Below are 22,168 nucleotides of genomic sequence, written 5' to 3' on the forward strand. Positions count from 1 at the left end.
AGAAAGGAAATGGAAGCCCAGTGATATTGGGCCTGGCCTCCAACCCTGCAGGGCCTGTGACAGCACTAAGGTGACATTAGCTTTGGCATCTGGGCTTCTCCCTGTGAGAGTGGAGATGATGGGGAGGTGGAGCCTGGTGTTATGGTCAGAAGGATTGCCAGAGAGTGTCCAGGCCAGTACTGAGTTCTCCTTCGTTGCTTATCACATCACCTCATCCTGTGCGGAGGAGGATGAGGTGGACTGAGGAGATGAGCCATTAATTTGAGAAGGAGGGAATCTGACTGTGGATAGGTCTGGGCTGTGATGGGGATATTTGTGTGTGGGAGGTAGGGAGGGTGGGAGGTCAGGGACCACCAAACTGAGGGGGGAGGAGCAGGGAGAGAGAGGGGTCAGCAGGTGTTTGTTTATATTCACAGTTTCAGACGCTGGGCCTCAGAAGGCATCCCCTGCTGTGATGGACCCTACTATATCTGTGCACCCTAACCTCCAGTCTCGCTACTCCAACTGTCTCTTTGACATCTCAAACAACATGTCCAGTAACTTAAACTAAGCTCTGAGATTGAGCTCATTATCTTTTCCCAAAACTCCCCTTCTTCATAATTTGTCTGTTACTGTAGAGGAAACCACCATCTTCCCAGTTCCTGGGGCTACTGGACTTTATGTGAGAGTCATGTTTTGTCCATTTGCTGAGGCCTGCTACATTCACCTCTGCAGCATCTCTCCAATATGCCTCCTTCTCTCCTCTGACACCATTACACCTGGAGAGCCCCAGACCATTGTAATAGCAGCTGGGGTGCTCCTGCCTGCCTCATGTCTCCCCACTTGAGTCCATCTCTGCTTGGCTGTGTTATGGGGATTTTAGGAAAGGGGAAAGAGTTTATACACAAGGGAAAAATCACATTTAAATAATTTGAGTTTATTAACAGAGATGGGGAAGATGTTGGGGAAGGAATAGCATCTGACTTTTACACACTATATTTGATTTTCTAAGCTTACACTGTCTAACTATCTTAACTAAAGACTATTAAGAATAGTAAATCCTATAGTAAATCTCACACACACAGAGTCAGTGGTTGGTCAGATATCAGGAATCCCAGTTGTGGTGTCCTCAGATGGTCCCAGCAAGATAGAGGTCTTTTCCCTAGTCAATCTGTCCACCAGGAAGATTGGAGGTTTTCCTCTCACCTCAAAGGTCAGTTGCTTGATAAGTGGTTTGTTCAGCAGTCTCAGCTATACACTGTCCTTCACTTTTAGCACCAGACTCGGTCAGTTGGAGACTGCTCCTTTGGAACTCTGACCCAACCAGCTCATGAAAGAGTCTAAGTCTTAAGACCTGTCAATCATTCTTGCAACTTCTACCTTCCCTTGCTACAGCTGTCAGATTAATCTTTACTGAAGCCAAGCTCTGGCTGGGTCATATTGCCCTCTCCCCCAACTCAGCTCCATATGCCTACCTCTAGGATCAAATATGAAATCTCCTTTGGTTTTTAAAGCTTTTCATAGCCTGGCCCCCACCTTGCTGTTTCACTTTTCTTGTACCATCCCCTCCCCTGCCCCCATATACTCTGGGATCCAGTAATACTGACCTCCTTATAATTTGTCTCAAATTCCAGCTCTGGAGCCCAGGTCTTTTGTCTGGCTTTCCCCTACCCTGGAGATGCTCTCCTTCCTCATCTCTGCCCCAGCTAAACTTGCACCTTTTACAGGAAGCTTTTCTTTATGGAAGCCCTAGTTCTAAAGCCTTCCCTCTGGGAATGATTTCCATGTTCTGCCATCTGTATCTTGTCTGTGCAAGTTGTTTCCCTCATTAGAGCGAGAGCTCCTTGAGGGCAGAGACTGACTAGGACATTTCCTTGTCTTCGTAGACTTTAGCCAGAGCTTGGCACAGAGTAGACACTTAATAAATGCTTGTCAACTTGATATTAAGGGTCGACAGTCTCACAGATCACTCTTTGCTTAGCTATAACTTTTATTTGCTTTAGCACCAAGTTCTATAGAATGTTTTCTTCTTCATTATCAGTCTCTTCTTCTGTCCTTCTAGTGTGAACCCCTCAGAAGTCAAGATGGGGGGGGGTGAGATCTTCCCCTGACTTTATTTCTTCCATGGAGAGGCCTAACACTGAATTGGGAACCAGAGGATTTGGTTTCAAGCCCTAACTTTATCCCTTTTGTCACCCCTGTGATCTTGGGCAGGACACCTAGGTCTCAATTTCCTCATCTGTAAAATGAAGGGGTTAGATTAGATGGCCTTGGAGGCACCTTTATGCTGTGTCTGTGATTCTATGAACAGCATCTCATAGACTAAGGACTCTCTAATTCAGGAGCTGAGTCCTCTCTGTTTGACAAACTAATTTGGATAGAAATGATAAAATATTTTTTATGTTGATTGGTCAAATCCTATTTCAGTGAAAACCATTATACTTTGCTATTTCTGATCTTGAGACCACTGATGTGCCTCAGTTGAGAGCCTGATCCTATTATGACTGACTCAGCCCTGTTCAATTTCCTAGAAGATTGCCAGAAATTGTGAAAATGAAACTTTCTGATCCCTTAATGAACTTACAGCTTAGCATGGGCTGTTGGGGGATGAAGGGGATGCAGGATGACAGGTCAGGACTAGCATGAATACAAGGCTGAAAGAGAGAGATCAGGAAACGAGTTAGGATTGGCAGGAGAGAAAGCCTGGAGGTGGGAGATGGAGTATTCCTTTCAAGGAACAGCAAAGGGGCCAGTATCACTGGGTAGAGTATGTGTGGAAGAGAAAAAGGTACAAGAAGACTGAGAAGATAGGCAGGAGCCAGGATAGTCCAAGGGAGGATTTTTATTTGCTCCTGGAGGTAATAGGGAGCCACTGGAGTTAATGAGTAGAGGGTGCCATAGCCAGGAGATCACTGAATGATGTACTGAAATGCCCAGAGACTTGAGACAGGGAGCCCAGCCAGTAGGCTCTATAAGGAAGGCTTGCACCAGGGGGAGGCAGTGTTGGGGCTTGGCTAACAATGTGGGGGCAAAATCAGGTGAGAGGCTGGTGGAGGCAGAATTGTAGGAAACCCCTGATGGTCCTGGGAGAGAGGATGATCCAATGGCTGGCCTAAGCAGCCAGGAGTATTCTTTTCTTGAAGCTGCTTCCCTCCAGATGCAGAAGGCTTGGGTGAGGCATGAACAGAGAGGATGGATTATAAGTAGGAGAAGTGAGAGCCAGGGACATCACTTAGGTTCTCAGAGTCATCCAGGAAGAGCAGATAAGGCCTGAAGTTGTGCTGTGGCGACTGACTGGAGTTTGAGTGAAGGAGGAATCAAAGATCTTGTGTGACCTCTCTTCTTTCCCCCTTTTAAGCTATAGTACCTAAAGAAGAGTGTTAGTTCCCTCAGTATCAGGGAGGAAGGCGAGAGGAGGCTGGCTCAGGGGATTCACTGTGGACCATGTGGTGTGAGGCAGGGGTGGGAGTCCAGTTAGAGAAGTCTAGTCCACCAGGCAGTGAAAGCTGTGAGAAGGACATCTGGGAGAAGGTGGGGATAGGAAGAGAAGTTGGAGACTGATTGAGAGAGGAGATAATTGAAGTGATGGGAGTGAACATAATTACCAAGAGAGGTTAGACAAGGAGCCCAAAGGCCATCTCTTGGGGTGTGGCCACATTTAGACCACAGGAGAGATATTAGTGAAGGAGATGAAGGAGGGAGAAGAGTTGGGGAGTGAGCAGTGTCCCTGAGGCCTAAGGAAACAAGTCTCTAGAGGTCAAGAACTGTGAGTACAGCCACCTTCTGTGTAATGATGGAGCAGAATACTTGGAAAAGGATGAAACCTTCTTGGCCAGGCTGCGTGTACATTGGGGCCTGATGCAATACCTTGTCAAGTAGGCTACACAGATCTAGAAAAAAAGAATAAAATTCATCTTGAGAGACAGGCTAGACTCTCAAGGGAAATGATTTGGGGAGAGGATGGGGGAAGAAGGAAGGTCTACCACAACCCAATTTCAGACTATATAAAATAACCATATCAATTAGTATTTAGTCGTCTGTAGGTTTCTCTAAGAAGACCATGATAGTGTCTGGAAAAAAGCAACATTTTGTTTTCCTATTCACCCTAGAATTCCTTTAATGCTATAAATCTTAAATTTAAAGTTCATAGACCATATTTTGGGCTTGCTATACTTGGTATTAGAGGTGCGAGTCAGCACTTCCCAACTACATCTAACATAAGGCATGCCCGACACTCTTCCTCCTTTATAAAATGTAGACCAGTAATTGCTGTAGAGGCTTCTTCCCAGGGACTTTTGGAAGGGCAAGTGGACTGGAGTGCTTAGTAAGCTGCTTGATACACAGCAGTCTAGAGGATGATTCAAGAATATGAACCTTGTTTAAATACCAGCGTCAGCCTCTCCTTCCTCTTGTCCTGATCACTTTGTGACCCACGTTTCTCTGCTCCTCCCTGGTTTTGTTAAGACATTTTCTTTGCTCTTTGGGGGAGCCGACAAGCTTGCGTTTTGGAGATGGGTGATCTTGAATATCAGCCACATGCCTGCCTGCTGGATTTCCCCAGGCCTAAAGAGGCAGTGATGTCTAATCAGGGCGTCCTGGTGAATGGAATTGATGGGACACTGAAGGCCTTCCCTCACTCTCACATCAAGTCTGTTTCTCTTTGAATTGTGTAGTGTTTTGCCAATGTCTCCAGTGAAGCCTCTTCCTGCACCCCTCAACTCCCCAGCATCTGTGTCATCCAAAGAGCAGGAGTTGCAGGTAAATTGGGGAGAAGGAAGTGGGGGTTGTTCCTTGAGACAAAATATTTGGGTCCCAATCTGGTTTCTCTTACTGACTGGCTTGATGAAACTGGACCCATCACCCTTCTGAGCCTGTTGGATAATCTGTCAAAAAGGGGTGATTGTGTTTGCACTCCTATTTTCTTTCATTAAGTCTTAAGGTCATGAGAGTCAGACCATCATTCATTGAGCATTTTAAGGGCATCTAGGCCCAGAGAGGTTAAAGGATGCTGTCATATTGGAAAATGTGCACTATTTTATTGTTTTCAGAGTGTGTAGGTAGTGATGTACACGTTGACATTTGCATTTCTATAGTTCAAAAGTGTCAGCCCATGATGAGGTTGGCCTCTTGGCTAGAGGTCTTTGGGCAAAGGCTGGGTGACCTTTTTTCAGGTGTGAAGTGGGGGGAGGTTGTTGGGATTCTTGCTCTGGTGGGTTGGCTCAGAGGTACCCTCTGAGGTGCCATCCCACCCTGAGAGTGGAAGCTTCTAGGACTGTGGCTTATCTCTAAACAGGCTGGGATCATGTGCTATCTGAGGCCCCAAGTCTATGCATGGGCTCTTTTTTAAATTTAAATTTAAATATCTCTTCTGATTTTCTTTGGCCCAGACTATGTTGTATTGTAAACTGGTAGAAGAGAGGCAGAAGCAGGCCAGTGAGAAGGACATCCCTCCAGCTTTATTAGCTACCAACAAGGTGCTGGTGGATATGGCCAAGATGAGGTGAGTGTGAATTTCACAGCATGGGCAGGGGTGTGTCCACACACGCTGGCTCCTTTCCCTCCCAGGCTGTAGTACATGGCACTCTTTATCTCTTGCCTGATCCTCTGGTTTCCCTGATCAACCTGTGATTCCCACAGTTGGGTCTCTAGCCTGCCTGCCAGAGATCCTTCGAGTACCCCATGGTTTCCAGGTCAAAAACAGGATTCATTTTCTACCTGAGATCATACTACCTACCATCCACGATTCTGATCTCTTTAGTGCCTTGTTGTGCCACCAGCCTCCCAATCTCCAGCTGGAAACCCTAGTAGGGCCTTGGATGTCTCCTTTTGCTGTTGTACCCATTTATTGCAAAGCCCTGCTCTTTGCTTCACCTCCAACTCTCTCTGCCATTTCTCCCTGTCTTAAGTATGCCCACCCAGCAAGGCCCCACAAATTCAGTCACCCCCCTCACTCACCTATCCAGATTAAAAAACAGAAATAAAATAGTTTGTTCCTGCATAAGGAGAAAAAAAATGTTGAATGTATTCAACCCTTCTTCCCATCATCTCTGATTGTTTCCTAGACCCAGGCAGGGCTCCAAGAGGTGAGTACTTCTTCCTCTCTGGGCCTGCTTTGCCTCTTTCTAAAATGAGGTATTTAGAGGAATGGCTGAAATGGACCATACCAGACAGCTCCCTTTGCCACTTGGTTTGGAGGCCACTTGGGGTGGGTGCCCAGGTCCACTCTCCTTGCTCATTCTTGCCCAGAAATCACCTTGTCCAGCTCTTTCCCTTCTGGCTGAGTGAGCCCCACACCTAGAATTGTGTAATGCAGTATTTGGCTCATCCCTGGTAGAGAAACACTTCTTAGACTGATGATCTGTAGTGGTAAACTATTTTTTTTAATTTAGAATATTTTATTTAATTAATTAATTTAGGATATTTTTCCATGGTTACAAGATTCATGTTCTTTCCCTCTCTTCCTCTCTTCCCCCCACCCCCTCCCGTAGGTGAGGCACAATTCTACTGGGTTTTACATGTGTCATCAATCAAGACCCATTTCCATATTATTAATATTTGCACTAGGGTGATCATTTAGAGTCTACATCCCCAGTCATATCCCCAAAGACCCTTGTGATCAAGCAGTTGTTTTTCTTCTGTGTTTCTGCTCCCACAATTCTTCCTCTGGATGTGGAGAGTGTTTTTTCTCAGAAGTCCCTCAGAATTGTCCTGGGTCATTGCATTGCTGCTAGTAGAGAAGTCCATTGCATTCAATTGTGCCACAGTGTATCCGTCTCTGTTTACAATCTTCTCCTGGTTTTGCTCCTTTCACTCTGCATCAATTTCTGGAGGTCATTCCAGTTCACGTGGAATTCCTCCAGTTCATTATTCCTTTGAGCACAATAGTATTCCATCACCAACATACACCACAATTTCTTCAGCCATTCCCCAATCAAAAGGCATTCCCTCATTTTCCAGTGTTTTGCCACCACAAACAGTGCAGCTATGAATATTCTTGTACAAGTCTTTTTCCTTATTATCTCTTTGGGGTACAAACCCAGGAGTGGTATGGCAGCTATGAATATTCTTGTACAAGTCTTTTTCCTTATTATCTCTTTGGGGTACAAACCCAGGAGTGGTATGGTTGGGTCAAAGGGCAGATAGTCTTTTAGTGCCCTTTGGGCATAGTTTCAAATTGCCCTCCAGAATGGTTGGATAAATTCACAACTCCATGTACTGGTCAACTATTAATTTGTTCCATCAAAACTGCCTTGTGTTCTCTGTGGAGGTTAATTAATAGTAACAATAATAATAATTGCTGGCACTTATATAGTACTTTATGGTTTGCAAAGTGCTTTACAGATGTTACTATCACAACCCTGGGAGGTGGGTGCCATTATCCTCATTTTACAGAAGAACAGACTTGCACAATGTGTGAGGCTACATTTGAATTCATGTTTGTCTGACTTTGGTCCCAGCATCACCCACTGTTCCTCCTCATAGCCCTGAAATGTTAGTAGAGTGACAACAGAGCCCAGGGTTATTAAACTCCCCCCCCCAACCCCCCAGAGGGACATTTCATCAGTTGGGGCTATTTTTTTTTAATTTAACAAGGATCAGCATGGAGCCCAGAGTCAGGGCTGCCTTTTTCATGGTTGTCTCATCTTTTTAATAGGCCAAGTACCCTGGAAAGTCTGAAAAACATCGATGGTGTTTCAGAAGCAAAGTGTACAATGCTGTCCCCTCTCCTAGAGGTCATCTGTAAATTTAGCCAGATGAACAACCTTCTGGTAAGATGCCCCTCTAGGCCTGTTCTTTGGCCCAGCCTCTCTCTGCCACCTGGCAAGTGTTCTTGGAGTCAGGTGGGCTTGTCTGGCAGAACTTAGACCAGAAAGAGCTTTCAGTACCTGGGATGTGGGCACTGAGTTCCTCATGCTTTGACAGATCTGTGCTGGGCTTCTCGGGGAGGCTTATTTCCTCTCCAAGGACAGATCACCAACTGCTCATTCTGTTGCCCTGCCCAAGTCACCTCTGCACGTTAAATACTGTCCCCTCTTTCCTCGGATGCTGCCCCCAGCCTAGTGCAGGCCCTCACCACCTCACATCTGCACTATTACAATAGCCACTGGTTGGGGAGAGGGGTCAGTTCTCTCTCTGCTCCAGTCCATCCTCCAGTTAGCCACCAAAGGGATTTTCCTAAAGCACATCCAGGTCTCACCTTATCACCCCTTATTCAATAACCTCCAAGGAATCCTACTATTTCCAGGATCAAATACAAAATGCTCAGTTTGCCATTCAAGGCTCTTCATCATCTAACTCTTCTCTGCTTTTCCAGTCTTCTTATACCTTCCTCTTCATCCAGTGATGATGACCTCCTGACCCCCCCTACCCTGCTCCAGCCTAGAACACTCCCCTGCACTTAGCCTCTTTGTCTTCCTTTAAGTTGCAAATCAAACCCCACCTTCTACAGGAAGTTTCTTCACTGCCTCTAATTCCAGTGCCTTCCTTCTGTTCATTATTACCTGTTTATTCTGTCTAGAGCCCATTTGTACATACTTGTTGTCTGATTGTCTTCCCCATTAGATTGGGAGCTCCTTGAGGACTCTTTTGCCTGTTACTGTATCCCTAGCATTTAGCACAGTGCCTGTCACATAGTAGGTGCTTAATAAATGTTTATTTACTTACTCAAGAATTCAATGGGTCATCTCCCTCTCCTCCAAAGGTTCCTTACCAGGCTTCATTTTTCCATGAACTTGATTTTTTAATATTTTGATAACATTGTTTCACTATCATAATTGATTTCCTCTGGGAATCTTCTGCATTTTACTTTTGTTTCCATTTAAAAGTCTTCTTCTGGGTAGAGTCCGTAAGCTTCATTGGCCTGCACTCCAGGGATCTGTGGTACTAGAAAGGCAAAGAAACCCTGCTCTGAGCTCTAACTTGGGGGAACCTCATCAGCTCCCTTGATTGTCCAAGTTTGTCTCCAGTGACTTCTGGGGCAGAGTATATTCAGCCCATCTCTCTCCTCACTATAGCTATCTGTTGGGCTTTTAGAACTATCTGTCCTCAATCCACCTCTGCTGATCAGAGGTGCCACTGACCTTCCTTCCAGTCTCCCAGGTTCCCAACCTCTAAATCTCCTGACTCCTTATACTCCCTCTCTGTCCTATCACCTGCCAAATCTTGGTTTTTCCTGTTTTTCCTTTTTCCTGTTTTCCTTTTTCCAAGTCAGTGTTTTTCCTGGTTCAGGACCACATCACCATTCTTCTGGACTATTAATATAATGAGACTCCTTGCCTCTAGGCTCCTTTTCAGACCAGTTTCTTTGCAGTCACCAAATGGATTTTCCAAAATCTTCAGAGTGGTGACCTCCCATACTCAATAAATGTTAGACTCCCTATTGCTTCTTAGATCAGAAATAAGTTCCCTAATTGTGCATATTTTTTCATATTCATAATTCATAGCTTGTACTCATCCTGCCTTTTCGGGGTTCTTACTTATTACTAACTCTTCACACACTGTTGTCCACCTATTGTGGCCTATTTGCTGTACCCTTACAGCTGCCTCCATCTCTGTGCCTTTGCCTTGCAGTGATATCCCCTTCCTTGCCACTTCTAGGATTCCCTGGTGTCCCTCAAAAGTTGGTTCTTCTGCAGCTTCTGCAGGAGGTTTGTCCAATTCTGCCATATGTGAGTACTGTTGGTTGATGTTGGCTCTTTTCAGGGCAGGGATTGATTTACTTTTGTCTTTGTCTCCCTGCCCTTAATACAATGCTTGCCCCTTCTGGGTACTTGATAAATGCATCCTGATGGATGTAGTTTGAGAATAGATAGGGCCCATGTTATATGTTCATGGTTTTTTTGTTTTTTGTTTGTTTTTTGTTTTAAGAAAAGCAAATCTTTATCCTCTCCCTTCCCACTTGCTAATCTTTCAGTTTCATTTCAGAAACTTGAAATTATGAATAATGCCAGGAGAAACACCTTATTTAGTCCCAGGGACTTCTGGGAGAATCCTTCCTTCAAAGCCTCTCTCACCTTGTAGAGGAATAGGGCTTGTCCACTTGCAAAGGATCATGGACAGCTGACTTAAGATTAATTTTTCTGCAAAGGTTTAGGACCGTATATATCCAGGAACCTAAACTATTTTCTATTTTGGAACATTTTTAAAGTAACTGTAAGTGATATTTCATTGTTTGTCCAAATTTCTTTTATGGAAGGAGAAAAAAAAGGGACAGAGTCTGCCAAATATAGAGAGAAACCTCAAGACAATGTTTATGCTCATACTACTAATCAGAATTCTGTAGCTGAGGATATGTTCCAAAGATTGGGGGAATTAGGGGGAATGGTTTACTGAATTTAATGAATGTAAATGGTAAGACTCTTTTAAAGTGTTCTCCAACTCGGGAGGCAGATTCTGTACTTCAAGGGGTCTCAGTGAGCTTCCTGTGAGGCAGAAATAGCACTTCTCATTGTGTGTGGAGCTCATTGAAATGCAGATGTTCAAACAGAATGAAGCCTGACAGACTTATTGAATGTTTGGGAGAGAAACATATTATTTCTGACCAGAACCCTGAGGAGCCTGAGGACAGAGTTATTTTTAACTCATAAGATTGTCAGAATGACATGATTCTATTGCTGTTCCCTAAACAGAAATGTTAACTATTGTTTGACTCATAAAATGCCATAGATCTAGTAAGCATTTTTTTCAAGCTTGAACTTCTTCCTCATAATTTGTTGGACTATCAGAGATAGCCATTTTTGGGGCCTGAGGTCTGGGATCTAGCTGGGCAGGGAACGGCTAGACCCAGCAGGACATAATAGTAATGGATTGTAATTGGACTGTCGGTGTTGACAAATGGAGCAGAGTAAACATGGCAAAGGAATGTTTAGGATGTAATGCAAGTCAAGAAAGGGAAATTGCCCAAAAGGCAAGGAACAAACACTTATTAAGTGCCAGGCACTGTGCTATACACACTTTATAAGCATTAATCTCATTGATTCTCACCACCATTCTGGCAGATAGGTACTGTCATGGTCCCCATTTTAGAGATGGAGATCATTGAGTCAGGGAGAGGTAACATGGTTTATCAGGGGTTATACCTATATTCAGAAGGTGTCTGAGACCAGAGTTGAAGGTAGGTCTTCCTGACTACAGGCCTGGTGCTCTAACCACTCTGTATTAGGTTTGAATACTGCCTCTGCCATGCCACCAGCTATAACCTAGGGCAAGTACTTTCATTTCTCTGGGCCTCTGTTTTCCATTCTGTAAAATATTGACCTAGATGACTTCCAAACTGCCTTTCTGCTCATAAACTATGATCCTTTGAGGGGAAAAGAATAAAAATAAAAAAGATGAGCCAAAGGAGATGTAAGCACCAAGGTACTTGTGTTCTCCTTCCCATTCCACAAGTTTCTTCCTTTTTAAAAACTTACAATAGAAGTAGTAGTGGGTTGGGATTGTTTGGCCTTCTAAAATCATTGCTTTTTAGTATTTGGAATAAAAGTAAGTGGAACCACTACCACTCCTTTGTCATGCCATCTTCACAGCTAAAGGGGAGGCTTAGACTTAGACTGGAGAGGCAGTATTGTCTACTGTAGATACTGGCTTTGGAGTCTTAGGGCCCGCATTAAAATTCTACCACTATCCCTTAAATCTTTTGTGACCTTGGCACAGTCACTTCCCCTCTTGAGGCCTCTATTTTCTCATCATGAGAGGGTTGGACCAGATGTCCAGCTCTCCTTTGTGAGCCTGCGTCCTTGCCTCCAAATCCACTTGCAACATGAGAAATTGTACATGCATATGCTAGCTTGATCCATCCCTTTCTTGTATGGTCCAACTTCCTAGAATCTTTTTGCCGTAAAGAATGTTGTCTATTTCTGGACACATGAAACTCAGTTCTCTCTTCATCTCTTGTAGACAGACTTGTTTTCCAGCCCTTCACCTGGATTGGAAGAGAAGAAATGTTGTCTCAGCCAACTGCCTGCATCAGTCTCCATCACTTACTCTTTGTTCCAGGAAAAGAACTTGTCTTTGGTGAGTCCAAAGGCTTTGTCCGCTTTGAGTCAGAAGGAAATTGTGCAGTGCTTAGGGTCAGTTATGTCACAAGGATGTTGAAGGAAGCCTTTGAGGTGTCATTCAGACAGCAGTTCCTTCAGCCATGCTCATCCTTGTCCTTTATATCCCTGATCTTTGCTCAGTGTTTGGCCGTGGGTCCCTATATAATTCAGTAGGGGCTGTCACAGGCCTCACTGACTACTGGTTAGGGCAAGTAGGTTTTTACAAGAAGGCTGCCAAGAGGCTGCATTGTCCAGATCCTTGTTCTAAACAGAGATTTATGGAAACTCAGACATTAGTGCATTAGATGCAATTTGAGAATCCTTCACCCTGCAAAGACTTCCACTGCTCATTGCTGACTTCTCAGTTTGCCCAGAGAATATCAGGCTTTCATGGGTATGTGTCTCCCCAAAAGAAATATTTATTTTTCTGACTTTCTTTTGGAAGGGGGCAAGATCTGAAATGAGGGCATCACCTTTGAGGGATTTCCTAATTGACCCCAGCCTGACTGTCTGGCTTCAGACTCTGCATGTTGGTGAGCCCAGTAAAAACAAGGCTGAACAGGCTCATAATGTATGTAAAGATTCTGTGCAGTCATCTTTCTGGTTGATTATTCCTACCTAGCATTTACATAGCACTTTATGGAGGGAAGTGCTGTTATTTTTCCTGATGTCAAGTGAGGAAACTGAGGTAGTCAGAGGTTGTACGAGTCACCCAGCTAAGAAACGTCTGAGGCTGGATCTGAATTCGGCATCTCCAAGTTCAGCCCTTTATCCAGTGTGCCTCTAGTAGTCAGTTATAAGGGATGACATCTTTTAAAACTCTAAAACACCATTGAAAATCTTTGTGGCCTTGAGAGCTATTGTGGTACATGTGGCCTATGCTGGTAAATGTCTTCTTTCACTTGACAGTAACAGCCTGAACCCCTCAGGGGTGACTTGGAGGTTTTCAGAGCACTTTCCCCTTATAGACCTGTGAGGTTAATGTTCACACAGGTCCTGTACCCTCTCAGAGGTCTCTTCCCAGCTCCTTTCTCTATGCAGTGCTCTCTGGCCTGGACTTTGAGGGTTGGGAGGCAGGCGTCTGTGCTCCATGGGGTATGGCCTTCCTCACAAGGGCCCCTTGCTATTATTTTTGGTGTATTTGGTTGTGTAATTAGCTTCCTTTCCCAAGAGGTTGAAATAGGGGGACTTGTCAGTTAACCACAAAATTAAAAATGTCCAAGGACTGATTACTGAGGAGCAGTGGTGCAATTAGTGGAAGGTAACTTGATGCCCCATATCAAATAACCCTGGTATTATTACTCACACACATGGTGCCCTGTCTAGCAGGGAAGGGTGAAAAGTTTATGGAAGTAATTTAAAACCTCCCTTTAAAGGTTTACTTTGCCTCTTCTGGGAGTAGAATGGCTTTCCTCTGAGCAGTAGGCCCACTAGAGACTTTGTATGGCCTTGAGAGGTTAGCAGGTCAAGGTGGGGTGAAAGAAACTACAAGAGAGAAGCTGTCACCCAATAACCTTGTCTAAAGAATGTTCTCCTAATCTCGTGACCCGAGCACCTAAGGTAATATGTTCAGTTACAGACCTGTATGTGTAACCAAGGACCACTAGGGAGGCCAGTGTGTAATAACTCCATTCATTTTCGTGTGGGGTGATGTGCTTTCTAAGATGGGCAGTGACTGTTACTGGCTTCCCCAATGAAACCAGTTTTCAGTTTCTCTGTCTCTGATGTCATCAAAGAGGACTTTTCATAATCTCTTCGGGTGGAATCTTGCACACCTCAAGACTGCTTAGAGACAGAGGCTGGGCTGATCATTTGCCCATGCTCTCCTTAGAGAGCCAGAGACGAGGTCCAAGGGAGAGAAGACATGAATGCATGTGGGCCTGTTTGTTCTTCAACCTTGACCAGTATTGAACCCTACCGTCCCAGTATCATTATTTTGAATAATAGTCCTAAGATTGCCCAGAAAATGAGGCTTGAGGCCTGCCTTCAGCAGCCACTTGCATCTAGCACTCTTCTTCTGTGTCTTGGCCACAGCTCATCTTTGTTGCTTTCTTCCCAGCGGAGCATTGCTGAGAGCAGGACAATGCCTCTCCCCGTGGTTGGCACTCACTTATCCCAGGCAGTGAAGGCGGGCTACCCTGTGGACTTGGAACGCGCAGGCCTGACTCCACACATCCAGAAGATAATCACCGATGTGATCCAGAAACCTCCTATCAGCTCCGGTGAGCAGCCCAGCCTCGGCTGCCTACCTGTCACCATAGGGGCCAAGGGAGCAGCCAGCCAGACCTGTCTTGCCCTCTGTGGGCAGCATCAGCCTTTGGTGCTTTGAGAAAAGGCAGTGACAACTCCCTGTAGCATGGAGGGAGATCCCTTCACTGCCTTCCTCTGTGCCCCCTTTCTGATGCCCTGAATAGGGCAAAGCTTGTTCCCCCAGGCACTTCCTGCTTCTCCTGGATGGATGCCCACCCATTTCACTGACAGATGTGTAGAATTTAGACTAAGAAGACAGCTCCTGTTCTTCCCTCTGTGTTTTCATGTTTCATCAGCTTGGTGCTGTGGTTTGTCCCTGAGTGACTTCTGTGTAGTGGGTATATCCTCAGTGTATATGAAGTACAGTGTAGAGGGGAGTGAGCCTCACAGGAAGGTCTAGGAGGAGATCTGGGCCTGGGGTCTGCCTCTGGATCCTTCTGGCTGGAGGACCCAAGTGACCCGCCCTGGGCTTATTGGGTCATGTGGGCAGTTCAGGCAGGGGCTACAGGTCTCTTGGGGAGGGTAGGCTCATGCTGGAAGGCTTCAGGCTAGATAGCCTGGATCCTCTCCTCCTAGTGCCTGGTCCTGATTGTGCAAGTCCTTGGAGCAGAGCCGAACTCCATGAGGCTAAGCTCAGAACTGTGTGCATTCCTTCTGCTGGAGGCCTCGGTCCTGTCAGCGTTCTTAGTGCTGGTGCTGGAACTCTCTGCTCCTCCCTGCCAAACCCTTCCTCTTGAGATCCGAGGTTGTCGGCCACTCCCTCACTGGTGTGATGCTGACCAGAGCCCTTCATGTCTTCTTTTTCCCAAGCCTTCTTTGGTGACCTCCTCCTCTGCGTCTGGAGGCCCCTTCTTATCGGGTGATCAAGGAACGCCCCCTTTCCTTCCTGATAGGGACTTGGCTCACCTTCTTTGTGGGCACTTCTGTCCTTGATGGTAGGTAACTCTTGCTGCAACTCTTGAGCCAGGTTCCCTGCTGGCCAGTGCTGGGAACTTGCCCCAGGAATGGCGGCACTCCTGCTTAGGAAGCCTTGGTATACACTTGGCGTTTTTGGCTCATAGACTCAGTAGGTGCTGCCCGCAGGGAGTCAGTAGCCTGGCAGGGCTGAGGCTCAGGCCCTGGGACCAGAGGCACATATTTGCAGAGTGACCTAGGGGGTCCTGGGAGATCTGAATGGGGGCAGATGGCTGGTACTTTTCCGGCATACACTCTCCCTCTGCTCGAGTAGTCTCAGCTTCCTGTGGACTTTGCTGAGTGTCCAAACAAAACTCCACTGACTTCAGGCAGAGACAGTGGTGTGCATGAGAGGCTGGGCTGTGTTCAGGGGAGCCTCATTGGTGGAGAAGAAGAGGGAGGGCAGTAGGGTGCTGCTGAATGTTTTGGAACAGTAGGGCTGTGGCCATGAGAAAGCTTGTTTTGCCACCAAACGTGCTCAAGGGAATCCTTGCCTTGTGTAGTCTTTCATTGAAGAACCCATTGCCTGGGCCTGGACTTATCAGACTGAGTTGGCATTATTCCGCTGATGTTAACATGATGATGTTCATACACGTTGGAGTCATTAGGTGTTACTTGTGAACAGAGTTGGTTAATGCTTATAGCATCACCTCATTGGGTAAGGAGGCTTACATGTCAGTCACTTTTACAGCTTTGGGGCCATCTTCATAGTCTCTGAAATCTGTCTTTCCAAGATCAGGAAGTTCTTTGCTTAACAAAGTGGCCAGGCCTTTCCCATGTGGCATTTGGAGATCTTGCTTCGCTTTTCCTTTTGTTCTTGCGACTTGAAAGCTGAGGGACCCCCTTCCAAAGGAAGGGTAATGGGCAGAGAGAGCAGAGAGCAGCCCTGGCTGTCTGCTTCATTCTCGCTTCCCTCTCATTTAGTTAGTTAAACTTTCATTCATACAAAGAGAGTCCTTTTTATTACACCTTTCACATAGTCACGTTCCTCTGCTTCCTGACCCCCAGCATGTGGTTCTCAATCAGGGAGCTGTGATTTCAACTTCTCAGAGATTGTCTTTTTCTTTGTTTGCTCATCTACAAAATGGGGGCAGTGGTAGCATCTACTTCCCAGGCCTATTGTGCATGGATATAAATTACAATGTTATAGGTATGCTAGCTATTGCAGGGAAGTAGCCCAATGGTTATTCCATAAGCAGGAGCATTTGGAGCCCCCTCCTCCCCCTTTCCACTTTCCCAAACTCCATGGGGAATCTGCTTTGCCCCAAGTACCTCCCCCGACAGCAACAGGTTCCTCTGCCCTTATTTTATGCCTTAATGTAATTTCACCAGCCAGGATCATCCTGTTAGTGCCTTCAAAGTACTGTTTGGTGAGCTTCAGGTGCACCCGAGAGATTCCTTGAAAGGGAGAGCCTTGAGGGCAGTATATTCTTCTGTCAAGGCAAGTGGATTTATATTTTCTTTTTTTTTTAAACCCTTACCTTCTGTCCTGGAGTCAATACTGTGTATTGGCTCCAAGGCAGAAGAGTGGTAAGGGCTAGGCAATGGGGGCCAAGTGACTTGCCCAGGGTCACACAGCTGGGAAGTGTCTGAGGCCAGATTTGAACCTAGGATCTCCCATCTCTAGGCCTGGCTCTCAATCCACTAAGCTACCCAGCTGCCCCATGGATTTATATTTTCAACAAACAGTAATTCAATATTATGTTGTCTTCTTGAGTTTGATCCTCCTCGAACCTCCCCATACACATCTAAGTGAAGATAGCTAAAGTCAGTGAGTTTAATTTTCTGGGTCACTCAAGATAATGAACTTTGCCAGGAGCCTATTTGCATCTTGAAAGGGGGCTTAGGAGTTCCTTCCTCTTGACATGGGCACCAGGTTGGCATGAACCAGAAGAGGACAGAAAAAACTTAGTTTTCCCTTTGCCCAAGCAGAGTTTTGCTTGACTGGCTGGTTCCTAAAAATAGGCTTTTAGGGCATTTTTAGGGCATAATTTAATTTGCCAGTTCCTTAGACAATACTACTGTTGTTTATGTTGTTTAAGAAAGCTTTGCAGATAGTTCTAAGAACCCAGTGAAGCAAGCCATTGAGGTTCAGTGCTCCTTTAACAGGCACATGATGTTCTCTGGGAGACCCTGTTGGATCAAGAGGCCCTGAAGAGACCCAGTGCAGGAAGGGGACATGCATTTTAGTTGCAGTTTTACACAGAACTTTGGACAAAGGCTCTGATGCTGTTCTTGAGAGATGGACAGGACAGACATAGATATGGGCCATGACCCAGACAGACTGACCACCTCCTACCTTGGGGTAGTATTCAAGAACTGTGGGGTTAGGGGGGTTGAGGAAAGTGTTGGGACCCAGCAACTGGGTGTTCTTGATCAGCAGCCCAGACAGAAGAATAGATCGTAATCTTAGCAGCTTAGCTGATGATACAGGACAGAGGGCTGAGAGGGGTGGCCAGGAGGCCAGGTGATGGGCTGGGAGAACTTAGGATGTTTAGGCAGAAGCAAAAAAAGCTACAAGGGGAATATGGTGACTATCTTCCAGCAATGTACAAAGACAAAAATGAAATAGTACTTGCCCTCAAAGAACTCACACTCATTTGTATTTGTTTTGTATGTACATGTACAAGCTCATCTGGCAGGTGAAGTGCCATCAGCTGAGGGCATAAGAGAGACCTCATGTCAGCAGAGTGAGCAAACAGCTTTGAAGGGAAGGAGAAAGAATATTACTAGGTAGCACATAATCTAGATTTTAAGGTTTGCCAAGAGCTTTTCTTTTATCTGGACAATAACCCTGGGGTGTTATGATTATTTTTTAAAATTAAGTTTTATTTTTATTGTCATGCAAAACACATTTCCATATTGGTCATTGTTGTAAGAGCAAACTCTTACATAACAAAAACCCCAAAATAGAATCATAAATATGCTGGTGTGAAAAATCATATGCTTTGATCTACATTCATCCAACTTCAATAGTTCTTTCTGTGGAGGTGGAGAGCATTCTTTGTCCTAAGTCCCTCAGAATTGTCCTGGATCATTGTATTCCCGAGAATAGCCAAGTTTTCACAGCTGATAATTATACAGCATTGCTGTTACTGTGTACAATGTTCTCCTGGTTCTGCTTATTTCACTCTGCATCAGTTCATGCAGATCTTTGCAGCTTTTTCTGCAGTCATTTTGCTTATTATCTCTCATAGCACAATAGTATTTCAGCACCAGCTTATACTGTGGACAAGAGAAATACAATATATTACAAACACTGGATTTTACAATGAGATCTCATGCACGAAGGAAATAGAACTTTGACTGCCAATGGGGGATGGGACTGGAATCTCCAGCTAAGAAAAGTAGGTGAACAGTTGAGAATATACTTCTTGTCCTTCTGAACTGAGGAGAAAAGGAACAAATCTCACTGATCTTATCTGATGACAAATCCCTTATTGATCTGAAGAGACCCAGGTTAACCATCTTTCTTTATAAGTGGTGGATAGAGACTTTTTCCAACCCAAAGAATTTCCTTCAAAGCTGTATCTCTGTCTCGGGAAATTACATCAACCTGAATCCACAAAGATCCTAAGGTCTTCTGGGACTTAGGTCCCTAGACCTGAGCCTCAACCCAGGAAGAAACTTTAGGTGGAAATAGATTAGGGACTTCCTGTTTCCCTCTTCCCTATCTGACCATTCTAGACCTATCAACTAATACATAGATCTTATAATTTACCGAAGAATTAGACATTGTTTCTTCAATGTACTAAGGGGATCACAGATAACAAATCATCCAAAGAAGAGAATAGAAACCAGAGATTGAAGGGGATTTCCCCTTACCTTTTAGCTCTGGGCATAGATTAACTTCAACTTCTCTGGGACAGCTCTGCCTCGGAGAGAAGTGGTGTTTCTCTTTATCTGTTCCCTACCTCTCAGTTACCTGTCAAACTTTGGTTCCTGATATTCCCCCCCCCCCCCCGCCCCTGTTACAGACAAAAGAGTGGTTGATATAAACTGTGACCACAAAAATATGGTTTCAAGACTTTGGATTGCCAAAACTGTAAAGATAATTTTTAGTGTCTTGATTTTATATTAAAAATAAAAGTGGTCGCCATGGGAAAATTCCCAAAATATGAAATACCCAAGTCAGCTGGGTTTTATGGAGATTTTAATTAATACAAATTAAGGAATTAATGAAAGAGAGAGAGAAAGTAAGAGGAAATAATGAGAAAAGGGTTAGGCCAGCCTAGCCCTAAGCCTTAAGAGAGAGATCAGTCAGTCTTTAATCACTCACCACAAGATTTGTCCCAAGTAAGATTCTAGTGTTCAGAGACCCTCCAGTTCAGTTCAGGAAGCTGAACTACGTTCAGCCACCGAGAGACAGAGAGAGAGACCCAGCAGCCTCCTCTGACTCCTGACCTCCAATTCAGCTTTGGCAAGCTGAACTTTTTCAGAGGCCTTTCTGTCCTCCTTTTAAAGAGAATTTTTTCCTATGTCACCTCCCCTAAGTTCTCACATCTACTAATCACAGTAGACGTTTTCACAGGACTGACCATTCTTAATTCACATCTTCTTTAGTTCTCAACTTCTCTGAGTAGACTAAAATCTCACACCTCTTGCTAAGCTTGCTTGAACTTTTAGTGATTAATTTGACCTTCATAGGTACTTAGCACCTTTTTGTATTAGATCTAAAAATAGACCCAGCTTAAAGGTTTTAGCTTTACTTTAAGTATGGGTTAAGTACTTTTCATTGTTTAAGAAGTTTACAACTTTATATTCCCCTAAAGTATGCCCAAGTATGGGTGGAGTAGTGTAAAGTTCTCACATTCCTCATCAAGTACCTTCATTGTTTAAAATGGGGAATGGTCTTAACCAAATGTTCTAAGGTATAGAGTCTGAGAATTTTTAAGATTCACAAGTCTGATAAATTTTAAGATTCACCCCCACACCTCCCAGTACAGCACCACAGTTTATTCAAGCCATTCCCCAATTGATGGACATCCCTGGGGTGATATTATTAACCCATTTACATACATGAGAAAACTGAGGCAAACAAATTATGCAATTTTCCCAGAGGCACCCAACTAGTAAGTGCCTTAGGCAAGATTTGAATTCAGGTCTTCCTGACTCTAGGCCCAGTGTTCTATCCACTGCACCACTCCCCATCCCCAGCTGCACCCGAAGCCAGACAAGAGTTCCAGCTGTGAAAGAGGGAAATGTCAAAAATGAATGGAAAAGACTGGATTTGAAAAGCTGTCTCAGAAAAAGATGAGATGGAATCCTGCTGCCATTGGGTGGATGGTATGCAACATTCCATCCAAGTTAAAGCTGGAGCAGTTGACAACTGCTTAGTTCTTTGCTCTCCTTAGCTTGAAGAGAGAAGGAATAAAACCCTTACTGAGAAGACAGCATATATCCATTAATCCTTTGCTGAGAAATAAAAGATCCAGCTTATTCATTGATGATATTATTAGGTTAGAGACTTTTCCCTTAGGGGAAAACAAGAGCCTATCCTGAAGAAGATTTTTACCAACCATATCTCTGAGACAAGAAATACCAACATCTTGAGCTCACCAAGATATTAAATATTGTCTGTGCCCAGAGTCCTGATTCAAACCCCTAAAACCATCTGTAGAAGGGAAATAGTCAGGGACTTCCTGTTTCCTCTACCCTTGTTTATACCTCAACCCTTTTACCCAATAACTAGATATTTTTGGTTCTACTGAAGACTTAATAATCTTCAATATGCTAGAGGGGGAATTACAAAATACATCAAATAAGAAGAAAGAGACTGAAGGAGATTTTTCACTTACCCTTCGGCTCTGGTCAGATCTGACTCCATAGTCAAACAGTTTTGCCTGGGGAAAGGGAGGAAGAAGTGGTGCCACCTTTTATCTATTCCCGCTTTTCCAAGTATCTGTCAATACTTTGGTTCCTTCTTCATTTCCATTAGTACACAGCCTGTCAGAGGCCACCCATATGGGTAATAGAGTTTTTGTGTGGCTGGACCAGAGAAAGATTGCAGAGGAGTGATAGAGGGTGGGAAGGGCAGTTGGAGACAAGTTGTGAAATGTTTTAAATGTCTTAGTAAGGAAGATGTGTTTGTTTTTTGAGGTGATAGAGACCTCTAGTGTTCAAAATTAAAGTAAAATAAAGAACCACCACCACCAAAGGCTTTGAAAGCCCCTCACCACCAGCCCTTATTCTTCACCTGCCATATTACTGGATATACATCCTCCCTTTTTATTCATTCTTTGGTGGCTGAAGTACTCCCATAGAACTCCAGCTGGGATTTAATTAGGAACCTTTTCTTTTGCCCTGACATTCTGCTCATCTACCCTTATTGATTCTTCTTTCCCACACTGACTTCCAAATCTTTCTTCCTTGCTTGTCAAAGCCAACAAGCATTTATGAAGTGACTTCATCGTTCCAGAGCCTATGCTAAGCACTGGCCCCTGGTGTCCCAGGAATGGCCTGACCATTAACCTGGGGCTATTTAGTTGATGGGACATAAGAGAAGCATGGATTCAGTATTGGAAGGGTGTCTAGGGGTGCCCAGCCCAAAGCCAGAGGACCAGGAATGCCTTGTCAGTGGCCTGGGAATGTGTAGAAGTATATTAGTTGTGTCACACAGAAATCATCAGCAGTCTAGTAGAGGATGAATGAAAGTACTCTTATTATTTCTGTGTGCTAAATCTGGATTTTATAAAAAAGGAAATGATCCCTGCCTTCAAGGGCTTTCTCTTTTGATAGAAAAGACTCTACATGATGGAAAGTGGTGGTCGTAGAGGAGAGCTTTTTTTATGTGGGGAGTGGAGTGATATTCCCAGTGACATGTCCTTTCCAGAAGTGGTGGTACTCTAGATTTGATGACTGTGACCTGGGCAGAAGGCTGGATAGATTGTGCAGGGAAAACTTGTCTCTCTTAGTCTGGTTTAGGCCAGGCAAGAGATAGATTGGCCAAG

General features: G+C 44.6%; 1 protein-coding gene across 1 annotated transcript in view; it reads left to right on the forward strand.

The window, feature by feature from the left end:
- The window catches only part of WRN (WRN RecQ like helicase), a 136,578-nt gene that overhangs the window by 99,428 nt on the left and 14,982 nt on the right, over positions 1 to 22,168 (forward strand). The window contains exons 26-30 of the mRNA XM_007495569.3: positions 4,653 to 4,737; positions 5,367 to 5,479; positions 7,634 to 7,748; positions 11,875 to 11,991; positions 14,074 to 14,236. Of these exons, the coding sequence (XP_007495631.2) occupies positions 4,653 to 4,737; positions 5,367 to 5,479; positions 7,634 to 7,748; positions 11,875 to 11,991; positions 14,074 to 14,236 (593 nt within the window). The remainder of the gene's footprint in view (positions 1 to 4,652; positions 4,738 to 5,366; positions 5,480 to 7,633; positions 7,749 to 11,874; positions 11,992 to 14,073; positions 14,237 to 22,168) is intronic.

This window comes from Monodelphis domestica, chromosome 6 (genome assembly GCF_027887165.1).
Source record: "Monodelphis domestica isolate mMonDom1 chromosome 6, mMonDom1.pri, whole genome shotgun sequence".
In the NCBI taxonomy this organism is placed as follows: domain Eukaryota; kingdom Metazoa; phylum Chordata; class Mammalia; order Didelphimorphia; family Didelphidae; genus Monodelphis; species Monodelphis domestica.